The 18,723-nt window shown below is 46.0% G+C and overlaps 1 protein-coding gene across 4 annotated transcripts in view; it reads right to left on the reverse strand.

Annotated features, from left to right (window-relative positions):
• Window positions 1-7,519: 7,519 nt before the first annotated feature.
• The window catches only part of caly (calcyon neuron-specific vesicular protein), a 52,423-nt gene continuing 41,219 nt past the window's right edge, over window positions 7,520-18,723 (reverse strand). For all 4 annotated transcript variants that reach the window (XM_063070308.1, XM_063070310.1, XM_063070311.1 and 1 more), the window contains exon 5: window positions 7,520-12,907. In XM_063070308.1, the coding sequence (XP_062926378.1) occupies window positions 12,704-12,907 (204 nt within the window). In that variant the 3' untranslated portion in view covers window positions 7,520-12,703. The remainder of the gene's footprint in view (window positions 12,908-18,723) is intronic.

Genomic DNA, 18,723 nt, shown 5'->3' on the forward strand with positions numbered 1-18,723 from the left:
CTCTAACTTCCGCTAAGGCCCCACCTCCCCCTCGTACCCCATCTGTTACTCATTTTTATGCACACATTCTTTCTCTCACTCTCCTTTTTCTCCCTCTGTCCCTCTGAATATACCTCTTGCCCATCCTCTGGGTCACCCCCGCCCCCCCCCGTCTTTCTTCCCGGACCTCCTGTCCCATGATCCTCTCGTATCCCCTTTTGCCTATCACCTGTCCAGCTCTCGGCTCTATCCCTCCCCTCCTGTCTTCTCCTATCATTTTCATCTCCCCCTCCCCCTCCAGCTTTCAAATCCCTTACTCACTCTTCCTTCAGTTAGTCCTGACGAAGGGTCTCAGCCTGAAACGTCGACTGCACCTCTTCCTATAGATGCTGCTTGGCCTGCTGCGTTCACCAGCAACTTTGATGTGTGTTGTTTGTTGTTTATATCTGTGTTTCTTGTATTTGTGATTTTAGCTACCTGTTATGGATTGTACAGCACTTTGGTCAACATGGGTTGTTTTTAAATGTGCTTTATAAGTAAATTTGACTTGACTTGACTTGACGACTTGAATGGCCAATTTCTCTGCTGTAGCTTGGTATGATATATCAGCATAAAGTCAGTGGGTTTTGACCTGAGGAGCTGAGGCAAGGACAAGTTGTGGACCCAGTGGGTCAACATCCCTGGATGAACAGGGTATAAGGATGGCTTTCCATAACCAGAGTGAATAAAGACCGGGGGTGAGTGAGGAGTGAAATGGACAGTACCCCAGGCAGCCAGCAGACTCTTCACGTCCACCATACGACCCACACAGCTGGTGTAAGATTTCATATTCAAATGAATAAAACCCCTTGTGGTCAACCCAAGATTGTCTGCTGTGTGGATTTTAATTTAGCAAGTTAGTTTTTTTTGTTTGTTAACACTTGCAGGGATGATAATTATGATATTTTATTAAACATTCACTTAATCAGAAAAAACAGATGTTTGTAGAAAATCTTCAGAATATTCAGTAATAAAGATGGTAATCTGATTTCAATAAATTGAAAATGATCTTGTTCACAATATTGACTAGAGGTGAACAATGTGGCAGGTTAACATTTCGGAAGCATTTTTAATTGATGTTACGTTGTGCAGCAGAAGAGTGGTTTTGTTCTGCTGGGTGGTGTGATCGTCCAAGATCGTTCAGTGATGGACTGAGTCTGTTCCAGGGTGCCCGGGCTGTGTCGTGCCTCATGGTCTGTTCAGTGATGGACTGAGTTTGTTCCACAGTACCCAGCTGGGTCGTGCCTCATGGTCTGTTCAGTGATGGACTGAGTCTGTTCCAGGGTGCCCGGGCTGTGTCGTGCCACGTGGTCTGTTCAGTGATGGGGATTGGTGGGGCAGCCTTCAGAACACAGAATCGAAGGGTTACCCTCAAAGGTGGAGATTTATCAGTATATAGGAAGGAGATTGAAAGTCTGGTTGAATGGTGCTACAACAACAACCTCCTAATCCATATCGTATCCATTAAATAGGGGCCGTGGACAATTCTGATTTGATGGAGACAGACGCGAAAGCACAGAGGAACATCTGGAGAAATTTCTGAAACACAGGTCTGCTGCTGTTGTTACTGTGCGGTCGGGAATCTTCCGGAGGGAAGGCCTCAAAATCTTCGGCTTTGCCTGCTGTTGGTGACCGAGATTGAGGTCGAATCGTTCGGATAGAGATGGTGCTCGGCACTCAGTGTCGGAGGGCTGGTCGGAGGCTCGAAGTTTTTGGATGACTCAGAGTCGGACCGTGGTCGGGCATGGCAGGGAGAGTTTCTCATCCTTCTCCTGTCTGCTTGAGATGTGGGATATTTGAGAGACTTTGAACTTTTTTACTGTGCTCATGGACTGTTCTTCATCAAGTTATGGTATTGTTGCACTGTTGTAACTATATGTTATAATTATGTGGTTTTGTCAGTTTTTTCAGTCTTGGTTTGTCCTGTGTTTTGTGATATCACACCGGAGGAAATAATGTATCATTTCTTAATGCATGCATTACTAAATGACAATAAAAGAGGACTGAGTGTCTTCATAATCTAATCAATGTAGCAAAACCAAAGAGCTGATTATGTACTGCAGGAGGTAACAGCCAGAGGTCCGTGTGCCAGTCCTCTTTAGGGAATCAGAGGTGGAGTGGGTCAATAGCTTTAAATACTTCAGAGTTAGCGTATCAGAGGATCCTTCCTGGGATGCAGTAAGTGCTATCACAGAAAGCATAACAGCACTTCCACTTTCTTAGAAGTTTGCGTAGATTTGGCATGTCAACCAAAAACTTTGACAAACTTCTACAGATGCACAGTGAAGAGTATCTGGACTGGTTGGATCATGGCTTGGTATGGAAACACCAATAACCAGGAATGGAAAAGTTTACAGTCCAGTTCTTCACAGGCAAAGCTGTCCCACTATTGAACACATTTACACAGAGCACTGCCACAAGAAAGAAGCATCCATTATTAAGGACACCACCCCCCCAGTCCAGATCATGTTCTCTTCTCACTACTACCTTTGGGTAGGATATACAGGAGCCCTTGGTTCCACACCACCAGGTTCAGGGACCTACAACCTACAACCATAAGATTCCTGAAAATCGGTATGGATAACTTCATTCACCTCAACTCTGAACTGATTTACACAATATGTCTTGCGAAATAAACAAAAAAGAAAAGGTGGATATTATGTACTTGGATTTTCAGAAGGCTTTTGACAAGGTGTCACACATGAGGCTAGTTAACAAGCTAAGAGCCTTTGGTATTATAAAAAGGTACTAACATTGATAGAGTATTGGCTGATTGGCAGGAGGTGAAGAGTGGGGATAGAGGGAGTCTTTTCTAGCTGGCTGCCAATGACTGATGGTGTTCCACAGGGGTCTGTGTGCGGGCTGTTTCTTTTCACATTAGATGTCAACGATTTAGATGATGGAATTGATGGTGTTGTGACCGAGTTTGCAGATGATATGAAGATAGGTAGAGGGGCAAGTAGATTTCAGTAAGTAGGGAGACTACAGATGGATTAGACAGATGAGGAGAATGGATAGGGTGGCAGAAGGAATAGGGTGTTGAGAAGTGTATGGTCATGCACTTTGGTAGAACAAATAAAAGGGTTGACTATTTTCTAAATGAAGAGAAAATTCAAAAATATGAGGTGTAGGGGACTTGGGAGTCCTCGTGCAGGATTCCCGAATAGGTAGTAAGGATTCCCAAAAGGTTGATTTGCAGATGGAATCGGTGGTAAGGATTCCCGAAAGGTTGATTTGCAGATGGAACTGGTGGTAAGGAAGGCAAATGTGCCATTAGCATTAATTTTGAGAGGACTAGAATATAAAAGCAAGGATGTAATGTTGAGACTTTGCAAAGCACTGGTGAGGTCTCACTTTGAATATTGTGAGCAGCTTTGGGCCCCTTATCTAAGAAAGAATGTGCTGACATTGGAGAGGGTTCAAAGGAGGTTCGTGAAATAATTCCAGGATTGAATGGCTTATCATATGAGGAGCTTTTGATGCCTCTGTCCCTGTATTCACTAGAATTCACAATAATGAGAGATGACCTCATTAAAACCTATCAAATGTTGAAAGGCCTAAATAGAGTGGCTGTGGAGAGGATGTTTTCTATGGTGGGAGAGTCTAAGACCACAAGACGCAGCCTCAGAATAGAGGGACATCTTTTTAGAATGAAGATGATGCGGAATTTCTTTAGCCAGAGGGTGCTGATTCTGTGGAAGTCATTGGGCATATTTAAGGCAGAGGTTGATAGATCCTTGATTAGTCAGGGTATGAGGGAATACAAGGAGATGCCAGGAGACTGGGGCTAAGAGGGAAAGTGGATTGGCAATGATGAAATGCTGGAGCAGGGTCGATGGGCCAGATGCCCTAATTCTGCTCCTTTATCTTAAGGTCTAATGGTCTTCTTTCGCACATTGGTTGTTGGTCAGTCTTTGTTTCTACACAGTGCTTATAAAAAGTATTCACCCCCCTGGAAGTTTAAATGTTTAATTGTTTTACAACATTGAATCACAGTGGATTTAATTTGGCTTTTTTTGGCACCGATCAACAGAAAAAGACACTTTTGTGTCAAAGTGTAAACAGATCATAGGTCTCTTGGTGGTCTCCCTCTCTAGTCCCCTTCTTGCATGGCCACTCAGTTTCTGAGGACAGCCTGCTCTAGGCAGATTTACAGCTGGCCATATTCTTTCCATTTCCTGATGATTGACTAAACTGTACTTTAAGGGATATTCAGCGACTTGGAAATCTTCTTCTGTCCATTTCCTGACTTGTGCTTTTCAATAACCTTTTTGCGGAGTTGCTTGGAGTGTTCTTTTGTCTTCAAGGTGTCGTTTTTGCCAGGATACTGACTCACCAGCAGTTGGACCTTCCAGATACTGGTCTCCATTTAACTGATTACGTGACTTCTAAAACCAATCGGCTGCACCAGTGGTGATTTGGAGTGTCATTTTAAAGTGGGGGTGGGGAGTGAATACTTAGGCAATCAATTATTTTGTGCTTTATATTTGTAATTAATTTAGATCGCTTTGTGGAGATCTGTTTTCACTTTGACACAAAAGAGTCTTTTTCTGTTGATCAGTATCAAAAAAAAGCCAAATTAAATCCGCTGTGATTCAATGTTGTAAAACAATAAAACATAAACACTTCCACAGGGGGTGAATACTTTTTATAGGCACTGTGTGTGTGTGTGTGTGTGTGTGTGTGTGTGTGTGTGTGTGTGTATATATATATATATATATATAGAGAGAGAGAGAGAGAGAGAGAGAGAGAGAGAGAGAGAGAGAGAGAGAGAGAGAGAGAGAGAGAGAGAGAGAGAGAGAGAGAGAGAGAGAGAGAGAGAGAGAGAGAGAGAGAGTGCACGCGCGCGCACTGGTAGGCAACCCACACAGTCATGGTGAAAATCTACAAGCTCCTTACTGGTGCTGCCGTGTAATTCCGGCCACTACACTACCGTATAAGAGCTCCAGATGATGGAGCGCCAGATCTGACTGCGATGCCAAAGATAGCTAAGCCGTTTGAGAAGTGCTGGCAGCCTCCTGTTAACACAGCGGCAAAACCATAAACAGTTTGTCAGCCCATAATAACACCAAGAAACTTCCAGGTCAGATTTACAGGAAAGCAAAATTGTCACTGCCTATGGTTTGATTTTGCTAGGGTTGTGAGAGTACTGCAGCCAGTCGTTCAGAACCCTTGAGATCTCAGAGTAGGCTATTGGGCAGCTTCTGTTTGAACTAATTAAACTGCATTACAACAGAAATACAGTTTATATCACTCCTAATCTGAACGGAAATCTCAATTAAAAAATAGCACATTTTTCCTGCGTTTCAGGAAGTCTTTTGAAGTCCAGCTTCCAAGTTTCAAAACACCTTTTAGCTACTGATTATACAGGAACGAGATTTCCTTCACCTCAATGGCATGCTGATTGAGGGGAAAGATCTGATTAAAAGCCCAAACCAGACTTTATTCCTGCTGTAGGAGCAGGTGGGTTTCCACCGTCACGATGTGCGCTGGCAATATTGGAAGCCAAGAGTGGAGTAAAGGCAGACTGTGATGTAGAGATGGTGATGATGAGGGTTTTTCATAATAATGCCAAAAGAACATTGATGACACAGCCGAGCGACACAGTGAGAAGTAACATTCTCAAACCTAGGACCCTGTGATTAGAACTTTTCCGGCATCCGCTTAAATAATACAAAGAACACAGAACCCCTGAGCCTATCAAATAAATTTAACAAGCCTAAAGGGAAAGCGCCAGGAGACCACATTATAAAGAGCAAGTCACTTGAGAAAAACACAGGAAACTCTAAACTATTAAAGACTCTTGTTAAACAATAATTAACCATTTCAGGTGCTTTAAAAACCTCGGAGCCCAATGTTCTCTGGCTCCCTGCACAGGCCTGAGGCACTCAATACGGCAGCAGCTAAGGAAAATGATTTGTGTAGGTGAATAACAAAGAATGACTTGCATCTATTTAGCCATTCTTATAAAACATAGAACAGAGAACATACTATGGAATTTAAAAATAAAACAGTACAACGGAACCCTTTAAGCTACTCCAAGATCAATCTAACCCTTCCCTCCTACACAGTCCTCCATTTTTCTATCATCCCGATGTCTATCTAATAGTACAACACCGAACAGGCCTTCAGCCCATCACCTCTGCACTGACCGTGATCCCAATTAAAACCAATCCTACTTTCTTTCACATGTCTGCATCGTCCATTCCCTGTCTGTATAAACGCCTCAGTGTAGTTCATGAATGCAATATATGCTTATCCAATACCCGATACCCACCGGCCTCAGTACCCGATACCCGCTGGCCCCGGCGCCCGATACCCACAGGGTTCAGTATCCAACACTCACCGGCCTCACTACCCTATACCCACTGGCCTCAGTACCCGATACCCGTTGGCCCCAGTGCCCGATACCCACAGGGTTCAGTACCCGATACCCATTGGCCTCAGTGCCCGATACCCGCAGGCTCCAATATCCAATACTCACCGGTCTCATTACCCTATACCCACCGGCCTCAGTGCCCGATACCCGTTGGCCCCAGTGCCTGATACCCATCAGCTCCAGTGCCCGATACCCACAGGTTTCAGTACCCGATACCCACTAGCCTCAGTGCTCGATACCCACAGGGTTCAGTACCCGATACCCACCGGCCTCAGTGCCCGATACCGACAGGGTTCAGTGCCCGATACCCATAGGGTTCAGTATCCGCAATCCACCGGCCTCAGTGCCCGATACCCACTGGCCTCACTACCCTATACCCACTGACCTCAGTACCCGATACCCGCAGGCTCCAATATCCAATACTCACCGGCCTCACTACCCTATACCCACCGACCTCAGTATCCGGGATAGTGAGGTGTGGGTTGGATAATTTTGCTCCTTCTTCCGTGAATGTTTATTCCTTTCTCTGCAGTGTCAAAGCTGTGAACTGATCCGCTGCTGCCCATTTCTGCCCTGCTGGTGTGATGAACTGGGAATTGAGACTTTGGGCCCACTCCAGGACTGGATCCTGGACTCTGTCTGGTTGAGAATGTTGTAGGCTTGCTTCTATTGTTTGCCTGATGTGTGTGTTTTCTCTCTGCACAGTGGGTTTTGGTCTTTTTTTTTAGATTGAATTATTTGGGTTTCTTGCTTTGTATCTACCTGTAAGCAAGCTATATAATTTATACATTCTTTGATAATCAATGTGCTTTGTAATTTTGAATCATACACAAGAACAGCCACATGTCTCTGAGGGAACTACAGTATACTTGGTGGCTGTGTAGTCAATAGCCTGGGCAGAACCTGAACAGTTATGTCGGGGACCAGGCCATCTATCCCCCTCACATCTCTACAAAGCTTCCCCTTCGATGTGTTGACGAGTTGCTGACAAAGGGCAGCCATTTTGTGCCCTTTACCTGGAGTGTCAGGTCAGTAATTCTGGCTGCTGCTTCACGTGGATACTAAGAGTTCTGGAGGAGCAGTTCCTGCAGATTAATAAACTGAGAGACTCGTATCTGAAGAGAAAACTGTTGATTTATTTTACTGGTTTCAAAGCAGGTAATCACTATCTCCATTTGGCACTTTAAACACTCCAATGTGCTGGCAGCAATGTGAAAGTCACAAGATCTATAAATACATACAAAGTGTTGCTAAATTAACAGTGTCACACTGTGAACATTGCCGGTACTAAGGACAAGTGCTGATAGAGGTACCACAACAGTATTACAACATTCATTATACTTATTAGAAGCAACCTCATTAGATTTTTAGACAAACCAAGGCAACCTGCTGCAACTTAATTAAAATCCTGTCGGTTCTTGTACAGCTCCTTGCAGGCGAAGGAGCGAAATGTTTCTGTTCCACGGCAGCTCAACCTGATGTTCATGTCATGATGCAGCTTGGCCATTTCTCCAGACTGCATGCTCCTCATGGCTGCCTGGATCACAGCTGTCCAGTTGAGGTCTAGTCCCCAACCTGTCTTGAGATGTGACGTGCCAGAGGTGTACAAGATGATGAGAGGCATAGATAGAGTTAACAGCCAGAGACATTTTCCCAGGGTGGAAATGGCTAATAGGAGAGAGCATATTTTAAAGTGATTGGAGGAAAATTTATGGGGATGTCAGAGGTTATTGATTTATTTTACACAAGAATGGTGGGTATGTGGGTCACATGTGCTGGAAGAGGCAGATACATTAGGGACATTTAGGAAACACTTAAATAGGCACACGTGGCGCGTGGCCAAGTGGTTAGGGCGTTGGGCTCACGATCTGAAGGTCGTGGGTTTGAGTCTCGGCCGAGGCAGCGTGTTGTGTCTTTGAACAAGGCACTTAACCACACACTGCTCCAGTCCACCCAACTGAAAATGGGTACCGGCAAATGCTGGGGGTTAACCTCGTGATAGACTGGCGTCCTATCCGGGGGGCAGTCTCGTACCCTCAGTCGCTTCACACCACAGAACCCCGGCATAAGCACCGGCCTGATGGGCCACAAGGCTCGGGACAGACTTTAACTAAATAGGCACACAGATGATAACAAAAATGGAGAGCTATGTCAGGGTTAAGTTGTTTTTTCTTTTACACAGATGGTGGGTGCGTGGAATAGTCTGCCTGTGGTGGAGGCGGACACGATAGGGTCTTTTAAGAGACTTCCGGACGGGTACATGGAGCTCAGAAACATAGAGGGCTATGGGTAACCCTAGGTAATTTGTAAGGTAGGGACATGTTCGGCACAGCATTGTGCCTGTATTGTGCTGTAGGTTTTCTATGTTTCTGCGTGGGAGGTAAGGGTTAGATTGGTCTTAAAGCAGATTAAAAGGATGGCACAACACTGTGGGCCGAAGGGCCTGTACTGGTCTACAAAGCAGCTGCTAGAGGCTTGCAGAGGTGTGGGGTTCTGTTTTCTCAGATACCCACACAATGCAGTCTGCTAGTCTTTGGTGATCCCCAAAGCCACCCAGCTGGTACTGTCCGTGTCAGTAGGTCCAGCGGACCCATGGAAAGCCAGCTTAACAAGACTAGGCAGAGTGCAGTGCTGATTCCAACTTGCACACTCTTGCAAGAACTAGTGTTGAATTCAAGAATCTATGCTCAGAGCAGCTCCAAGTGATGTGATCGATTGACCCAACTTCGTTGAATCTAATTATTTGGGAACGTGAAGGCTATGATCAGGGTCAGGGCTGTCTCTCTACCCTATAGCACACAATTGTGTTTCTTTGGATGGTACCTTACTCTCACCTCTGTTCCTAAACCTGCTGTTACACAACAGTGTCCTTTACTTTTCTCTTTTGTGACAGAGATACTGTTCTTCCAGAGATTTCCCACATGATGGAATTAACTCCATTGTATATAGCCTTTGTGAATCTACTGTGAGAACAGTTATCAATTCTACTGGAATCTACTTGTAGACATGTTCACATGAACCATATCAACCATATCACCCATCTACAAAAGAACTCACCAGCTCACCTGTACAACATCTGAAAGGTGGAATGCCTACTACTTTGTGTGAAAGCTAACACATCTAATGCCTATTGAGGTCCAGGAGATCTGTACTCACCCCTAGCATGGCTCAAGCAAGGCCATTACTGAAAGCTGTGCAGTGGAAACATTGAAGGAAGAATGCAAAGCCGTGGAATGGAAGTGGTCATGTGGTAGACTTCGCTGTCTCTGTAGAAACATACAGGCCGGTAACACAGATGCTCCAGCCAAGAATGAGGAATACATCCCCTCATTTTCTACATACACATGGAAGGCAATAGCAGTGACCGGATTCACAGGGAATTAAACAAAATACAGAAACACTCAACATTGCAGGCCGTATCTGTGGATTAAGGTCCAGAGTGTGTCCCACAGCCCTGAGCTTCACTTCACAGCTAAATGACGAGAGTGTGTCCCACAGTCCCAATGTGCACGTCACAACTTGTGTGTGTTCACTTGTTGGCTCTATCCTCCTAACAACCCCATTAACTTTATCAGCCAGATGCCTGATCCCCACAACCATGAGCTCCCTGACCCACTCATCTCTCTCCAATCTCTGCAATGTAAAATTAACCTGTGTTCATTTCCTTTCCTGGTATTGAGAACAGGCCATCCTTGAGAGTAATATCTGTTCCTTTTCCACAGACACTGTTAACCTGCCACCTTCCTGCAGCTTGATTTTATTTCCCGTTTCCACCACGTGCAGCTCTTCTAATCTTGAAGAAGCATGTTCACACGAGAGGTGAAACCCAAACTTCCTCCACATTCCTCCTTACTCCCAACAGATTCCAATTTAAAGGCAAGGAATTTGGAAGAGAAGGATTACCAAATTATCCAAATGATGTCAAGTCCTAGTTTCTGCTGAGACTCAGGAAATGGAACTTGAAATTAATGAAGAACAAAATTGCTTTTAAATGTTAAATACAAATTACTGCAAACCAATGTCTTGTTGCTGATTGGCTGACATGACGAAGGCACAGTTAGTAACTCACTGGGATTCTGACTTTGGACCAAAATGTTAATCCCTATGTGGTGATCCAGCCACAAACCACAGACCAGTTACCAAGGGACATTAGCTCATTCAGTGGGAAAACTAGAAGGGAAAATAAAACAAATAACATCAATTATTTCAATGAAGGAATAGGGTAATAAAGACAAGTCCAGAGCAACATGAAAAAATTCAGAAGGAACTCAGCAGGTCAGGCAGTATCTATGGAGAGGAATAAATAGTCTATGTTTTGGGCCGAGACCTTTCATCAGCCCTGATAAAGGGCCTGGTCTGAAACGTCGACTGTTTATTCATTTCCATAGATGCTTCTTTTCCAATCCTGATGAAGGGTCTCGACCCAAAATGTTGACTGTTAATTCCTTTCCGTAGATGCCGCCTGACCTGCTGAGTTTCTCCAGTATTTTGTGTGTGTTGTTCGGTTCATACAGAAATCCTTTGCTTACAAAGAGGTAACTCTTTATCCAAGGTTGTCAAGCCAAGGGGTGGTAGTAGGGAACAAACTCCCACTACCTAAAAGTGCTCCTCGCGGCATGCACCTCAAATAGCCTCTGACAACCAAGTCCAACTCCTGGCTTAGCCTCTAGGCCCAGCGGAACTGCTTCTACTGACAGGAGAAGGGACGAAGGCAGGTCCTGGCGCCTTAAAACCAGTGCTTCAGGTAGATGGAGCAACTCAGCCTGGGAAGGCAGTCCACCTAAGAGAGGAAAAACTCTGATTTCAAACCTGCGCTGCCTTGCAGCCATGCCCACTCATGGGAAAGGCTTTGGGAGTAAACCCTGAGGACAAATCTGGAGCTGGAGTCCCTAAGGCAGTCCGACGTTGCCTTCAACCTCGTTCTGGCAACTCCTGCGACGACACCGGTGCCAAGCTGTATCGGCCCTTGCCCTTCCCTTGGACAACATCGGTGGCATGGAGAGGCGAGAGTTGCTGCTTGGGCAACTGCCGGTCTTCCATACAACGTCGCCCAGGCCTGCGCCCTGGAGAGACTGAAGCAAGACTTTCCAGGCGCAGATCTATGGTCTCACGAGACTAATGGCCATTTACAATTCTTGGCATCTCAGGACTAATGAAGGATCACGGCGCAAAACGTCGACTCTGTATCCCTTTCCACAGATGCTGCCTGAGCTGCTGTTCCTCCAGCACAAAGGGTTAATAAACATTATTTACACACTTTCTCCAGCATCTGCAGTGCCAGGATTCCATTCACTGTTGTCCGAGCAAATCATTCTCTCCCACCCTTGTAGCCGTACTATCTGTGGTTAGCTCAGTTACCAGGGCAAGGCCACAAGGGATCTGGCTGGTTGACTGAAAGCTTTCTATCTGGGGCTCATCTATGAATCAATGGATGATTCTCTTTCAACCTCTGGGTGTTTATTTCAGACACCATCTCATCCTCTGACAGTGGGCTCCAAAGGGAGAACAAAAGTTTTGCCATACAATAATAAAGCTGGGACTTAAGGGGAAGTAACCAAAGAGCATTGGGAATTGGAGTCAGGTCAAACAATGCAAACAACAAACAATCATTACGCAGATACGTTAGAGTGTTAGAAACAGCTAACATGGCCACAATGGGAAAATGTGCTCAGTTTCACGGGCCTTTTTCAGACCTGGTCCCTAAAGCCAATTTACAGAAAAATGTTTTAACAGTACTGCCCTGTTATTTTGTTACCTACTGAGAGTTGGATTTGATTGTTCAAGAATGAACAAATTAACCTTCACTTTAACCCCCAACAGCAGCTTGGAAAAACCAACTAAATTTGATTATATAATGCGATTTGATTGTGGTTGTCTCACCCATCTCTCTGTCTCTCACTCACTCAGATACACTGACATATATTCACACAGACTCAAGTCAACAAAAATACACGTGGATAGATACTCAAATACTCTCCCTGTCTCTCTCACACTCATACATACACAAACATACACTCTCTAACATACATGTATACACACATGAACTCTCTTTCATACACACATGATTGCACAAACAGAACAAATTACCATACACACTATGCATGTGTGTGTACATCTCTATTGTACAGTCGCAGAGATAGACCCCCACACATGAATATGTACATACACACACACACACATACACAGGCACACACATATACCCCGCCACCCCCAACAAGAGAAAGACTTGTCCTGCTCAGGACATTGATATAATGCTTGAGTATTTCAATAACCAATGAGATGAGTTTATTTTTCTTCTTGACTCTTCTATTGCTGAGGCTTGTTAGGCTCCTCGTTTGACGACGCAGCTCCTTTCAAGGCAGGAATGCCCGGTAGCCATGGTGATGAGAGATCAGGAATGGTTCTCTTAGCCTGACGTAAGTGGCTAATGGCTGTGTAGAGGCTTCCGCGGGGCCCTGCCTCTTGCTCAGAGTAATACATCTCCAGAGCGGCAGGGGTGCAGTGTTTATGCTGCAAGAGGAAACAGAACATACCATGACAACCGCTTGGCAGGCAGAATTATCCCTCCCCAGATCTCACAGAGTGATTCCCAGGAATTTTCCCATTCTGGAGAGGGAAAGTATTTTTATCCATAATAAATTTCATTCATAATAAAAAATGTTTAGTAGAATAAACCACGCAATGGTTTTTCATTCTTACATACAGAGACAGAGAGCACTACAACCCAGAACAGGCCCTTCAGCTGATCTAGTTCAAGCCAAACTGTTGTTCTGCCTAGTCCCACTGAAGTGGACCATATCCCTCCATACTCCTCCATCCATGTACCAACACAAACTTCTAAATGTTGCAATCAGACTCACATTCACCACTTCTGCTGGCAGCTCATTCCACACTCTCACTGCCCTCTGAGTGAAGACATTCCCCCTTATATTTCACCTTTAACCCTTAACCCATGACTTCTAGTTAGAAACATAGAAAAACCTGCAGCACAATACAGGCCCTTTGGCCCACAATGCTGTGCCGAACATGTACTTACATTAGAAAATACCTAGGGTTACCCACAGCTCTCTATTTTTCTAAGCTCCATGTACCTATCCAGTAGCCCCTGAAAGGACCCTATCGGATCTGCCTCCACCACCGTCGCCGGCAGACCATTCCACGCACTCACCACTCTCTGCATAAAAAAAACTTACCCAACCTCAGTGGGAAAAACCCTACTTGCATCTACCCTATCAATACCCCTCGTAATTTTGTCTACCTCTATCAAATCTCCCCCCATCTATGTTCCAGGGAATAAAGTGCTAACCAACCTTTCCCTATAACTCCAGTCCTCATGTCCCGCCAACATCCTTCTAAATTTTCTCAGTACTCTTTCAATCTTATTGATAGCTTTCCTGGACATAGGTGACATACCAAATCTCCTCAAACTCCCAATGAAATCTAAAGCTGCAGAGAATACTCCAAATTTGGCCTCACCATTGTCGTATACAACCTCAATATAACATCCCAACTTCTGTACTCAGAACTTTGATTTATGAAGGCAAATGTGCCAAAAGACAATGCATTAATCGACAATTCATTAGGTAATATTTAATTACATTTCTTGAAGTTTCTTAACAGTCCTTGATGACCCAAATGGCCTAACCTGCTCCTATATCTTATGAACTTAAAACCAAAAGCACCATTGGTACTTCATGTGCATGTGGAGTTGGAACAATAATCGAGAGGCTTCCTCACCCAACTTGGCCCCTCCCTGTCTAATAGTGGTAGACCATGGTGTTAAGAAAGTTGAACTAGCTTTGACTCAGGTGAAGCTGCGAAGATCTTGCCCAGATTTCCCGCATTCAATAGGTGAGAGACCTGTTACAGGTGCAGGGTATGCAACTGATCTAGACATTATATAAACTTCTCATATTTCCATATCACAGACAAGCCCAGCTGTGCAAAGGGCGAGCGGTTTCAAGTTCCTGGGTGTCAATATCTTGTGAAGATCTATCCTGGGACTAACATACTGATGCAATCACAAAGAAGGCAAACCAGTGGCCATGTTTCATTAGGAGTTACCAAAGACTCTAGCAAATGTCTACAGATGTGGAGAGTACTCTGCCTGGTTGCATTACGATCTGGTATGGACGGGCCAATGCACAGGATCAGAAAAGGCTGCAGAGGGATGCAAGTTCAGCCAGCTCCATCATGGGCTCTAGCCTCCCCATATGAAGGACATCTCCAAAAGACAAAGCTTCAAGAAAGCGGCATCCGCCATTAAGGACCTTCGCCCTCCAGGTCTGCTCATTACTACTATCAAGCAGGTGGTACAGGAGCCCGAAGATGCACACTCAACAGGTTCTTCCCCTCTGCCATCAGGTTTCTGAAAGGCCCACGAACCCCCGAACACTGCCTCACTACTTCTGCTCTTTCTGTACTACGTATTTATTCGTATCTGTATTTTTATTTGTAATTTATAATGTATTTATGCTGTGCTCTGTACAGCTGCTGCAAAACAACAATTTTCATGAGATATATCAGCAACAATACACCTGACTCCGATTCTGATGCCATTTGGCCACCCAGTCTCTACTGTCCATATACTTGATATAACTACACAAAAGATGGACAATATTGACCATGCAAACACGAGGAATTCTGCAGATGCTGGAAATTCAAGCAACACACATCAAAGTTGCTGGTGAACGCAGCAGGCCAGGGAGCATCTCTAGGAAGAGGTGCAGTCGACGTTTCGGGCCGAGACCCTTCGTCAGGACTAACTGAAGGAAGAGTGAGTAAGAGATTTGAAAGTGGGAGGGGGAGGGGGAGATCTGAAATGAAAGGAGAAGACAGGAGGGGGAGGGATAGAGCCAAGAGCTGGACAGGTGATTGGCAAAAGGGATATGAGAGGATCATGGGACAGGAGGCTCAGGGAGAAGGAAAAGGGGGAGGGGGGAAAAACCCAGAGGATGGGCAAGGGGTATGGTGAGAGGGACAGAGGGAGAAAAAGGAGAGAGAGAGAAAGAATGTGTGCATATAAATAAATAACAGATGGGGTACGAGGGGGAGGTGGGGCATTAGCAGAAGTTTGAGAAGTCAACATTGACGAAGGGTCTCGGCCAGAAACGTTGACTGTACCTCTTCCGAGAGATGCTGCCTGGTCTGCTGCGTTCACCAGCAACTTTGATGTGCAATATTGACCATGATAGTAACACAACACATGCATAAGGGATTTTGTTCTGATGCATTGTGTTTGAACAACAGCATTGCAGGAAATCTCACAACACCTCCCGGGCACCCACTAGCATACCAGTCACACGACGATATCGCAGTGTTTGCATTGACACCAACAGGGCTCTTGTCCCTGAATAATTTATTTATAAATTTACGTTCCAGAGGTAACTAGCTCGCTCACCCTGTCATCTGTTACACCACTGTTGCCATGGTGAATCATGAATTTTCAAACAGTTTCACGACACGACACATCTCATTGCTGTGTGAGTTGTAAAAGAACGATGTTAGGAAGGCTCTGTTTTTAAGACATGAGAATACGATGCTCTTCTAATCCTTTATAGTATCTCCTTCACTCTCGCTCAACCAATCAGATGGTGCAACAGTGAGATGCAGACATTCTCGTTTAGCACAGCTCTCTGACTGAGAGGCAATTGGGGCTTTTTGGAATGCTGCTGAGAGAGGACGATAACACACAGGAGCACAATTAGGCCATTCGAGTCTGCTCTACTATTTCATCGTGGCTGATATATTAAACCTCTCAACCCCATTCTCTTGTCTTCCTCCCACATCCTCTGACACCCTGACTAACCATCAATCTCGAAACTATCAACCTCTTCTTCAAATATACCCAAAGACTTGGCCTCCATAACTGTCTGTAGGAATGAATGCCACAGATTCATCACCCACTAGCTAAATAAATTCCTCCTCATCTCTGTCCTAAATAAACGTCCCTCTATTCTGAGGCTGTGCCCTCTGGTCCTAGACATTGCCACTACAGGAAGCATCCACTCCATATCCACTAGCGAGGACTTCTTATATTTGATAGGTATCAATGAGATGCCCTCCGCATTGTTCTAAACTTCAGCAAGTAGACACACACAGCAATCAAATGCACCCCACGCATTAACCCATTCATTCCAAAATATACTGGGCTCAGGGAAGGAGCTGCAGATGACGGATTTGTACCATCACTTCTGCAGTATCCCCTGATCCCACTCCACCCAGCTCACACACTGCACTGAAACCGTCAGTCCGCACAGCTCACACACTGTACTGAAACCGTCAGTCTCCCCAGCTCACACACTGTACTCAAACCGTCAGTCCGCCCGGCTCACACACTGCACTGAAACCGTCAGTCCCCACGGCTCACACACTGTACTAAAACCGTCAGTCTGCACGGCTCACACACTGTACAGAAACCATTAGTCCGCACAGCTCGCACACTGCACTGAAACCTTCAGTCGTCACAGCTCACACACTGTACTGAAACTGTCAGACTGCCCAGCTCACAGACTGTACTGAAACCATCAGCCCACACAGCTCACACACTGTACTGAAACCGGCAGTCCACACAGCTCAAATACTGTACTGAAACCGTCAGTCCCCACGGCTCACACACTGTACTGAAACCGTCAGTCCGCCCAGCTCACACACTGTACTGAAACCGTCAGTCAGCCCAGCTCACACACTGCACTGAAACCGTCAGTCCACACAGCTCACACACTGTAGTGAAACCGTCAGTCCACCCTGCTCACACACTGTACTGAAACCGTCAGTCCGCACGGCTCACACACTGTACTGAAACCGTCAGTCCGCACGGCTCACACACTGTACTGAAACCTTCAGTCTGCCCAGCTCACACACTATACTGAAACTGTCAGTCCGCCCAGCTCACACACTGTACTGAAACCGTCAGTCAGCCCAGCTCACACACTGCACTGAAACCGTCAGTCCACACAGCTCACACACTATACTGAAACCGTCAGTCCGCCCTGCTCACACACTGTACTGAAACCGTCAGTCCGCACGGCTCACACACTGTACTGAAACCGTCAGTCCGCACGGCTCACACACTGTACTGAAACCGTCAGTCTGCCCAGCTCACACACTGTACTGAAACTGTCAGTCCGCACGCCTCACACACTGTACTGAAACCGTCAGTCCCCACAGCTCACACACTATACTGAAACCATCAGTCCAAACAGCTCACACACTGTACTGAAACCGTCAGTCCGCACAGCTCACGCACTGCACTGAAACCGTCAGTCCACCCAGCTCACACACTGTACTGAAACCGTCAGTTGTCACAGCTCACACACTGTACTGAAACCGTCAGTCGTCACAGTTCACACACTCTACTGAAACCGTCAGTCGTCACAGCTCACACAATGTACTGAAACCGTCAGTCCCCACAGCTCACACACTGTACTGAAACTGTCAGTCCGCCCAGCTCACACACTTTACTGAAACCGTCAGTCCGCACAGCTCACACACTGCACTGAAACCGTCAGTCCACACAGCTCACACACTGTACTGAAACGGTCAGTCTGCCCAGCTTAAACACTGTACTGAAACCGTCAGTCCGCACGGCTCACACACTGTACTGAAACCGTCAGTCCGCACGGCTCACACACTGTACTGAAACCGTCAGTCCGCACGGCTCCCACACTGTACTGAAACCGTCAGTCTACCCGGCTCACACACTGTACTGAAACTGTCAGTCCGCACGGCTCACACACTGTACTGAAACCGTCAGTCCCCACAGCTCACACACTGTACTGAAACCGTCAGTCCACACAGCTCACACACTGTACTGAAACCGTCAGTCAGCCCAGCTCACACACTGCACTGAAACCGTCAGTCCACACAGCTCACACACTGTAGTGAAACCGTCAGTCCGCCCTGCTCACACACTGTACTGAAACCGTCAGTCCGCACGGCTCACACACTGTACTGAAACCGTCAGTCCGCACGGCTCACACACTGTACTGAAACCTTCAGTCTGCCCAGCTCACACACTATACTGAAACTGTCAGTCCGCCCAGCTCACACACTGTACTGAAACCGTCAGTCAGCCCAGCTCACACACTGCACTGAAACCGTCAGTCCACACAGCTCACACACTATACTGAAACCGTCAGTCCGCCCTGCTCACACACTGTACTGAAACCGTCAGTCCGCACGGCTCACACACTGTACTGAAACCGTCAGTCCGCACGGCTCACACACTGTACTGAAACCGTCAGTCTGCCCAGCTCACACACTGTACTGAAACTGTCAGTCCGCACGGCTCACACACTGTACTGAAACCGTCAGTCCCCACAGCT

The sequence above is a fragment of the Mobula hypostoma genome, chromosome 18 (assembly GCF_963921235.1).
Source record: "Mobula hypostoma chromosome 18, sMobHyp1.1, whole genome shotgun sequence".
Taxonomy (NCBI): Eukaryota; Metazoa; Chordata; class Chondrichthyes; order Myliobatiformes; family Myliobatidae; genus Mobula; species Mobula hypostoma.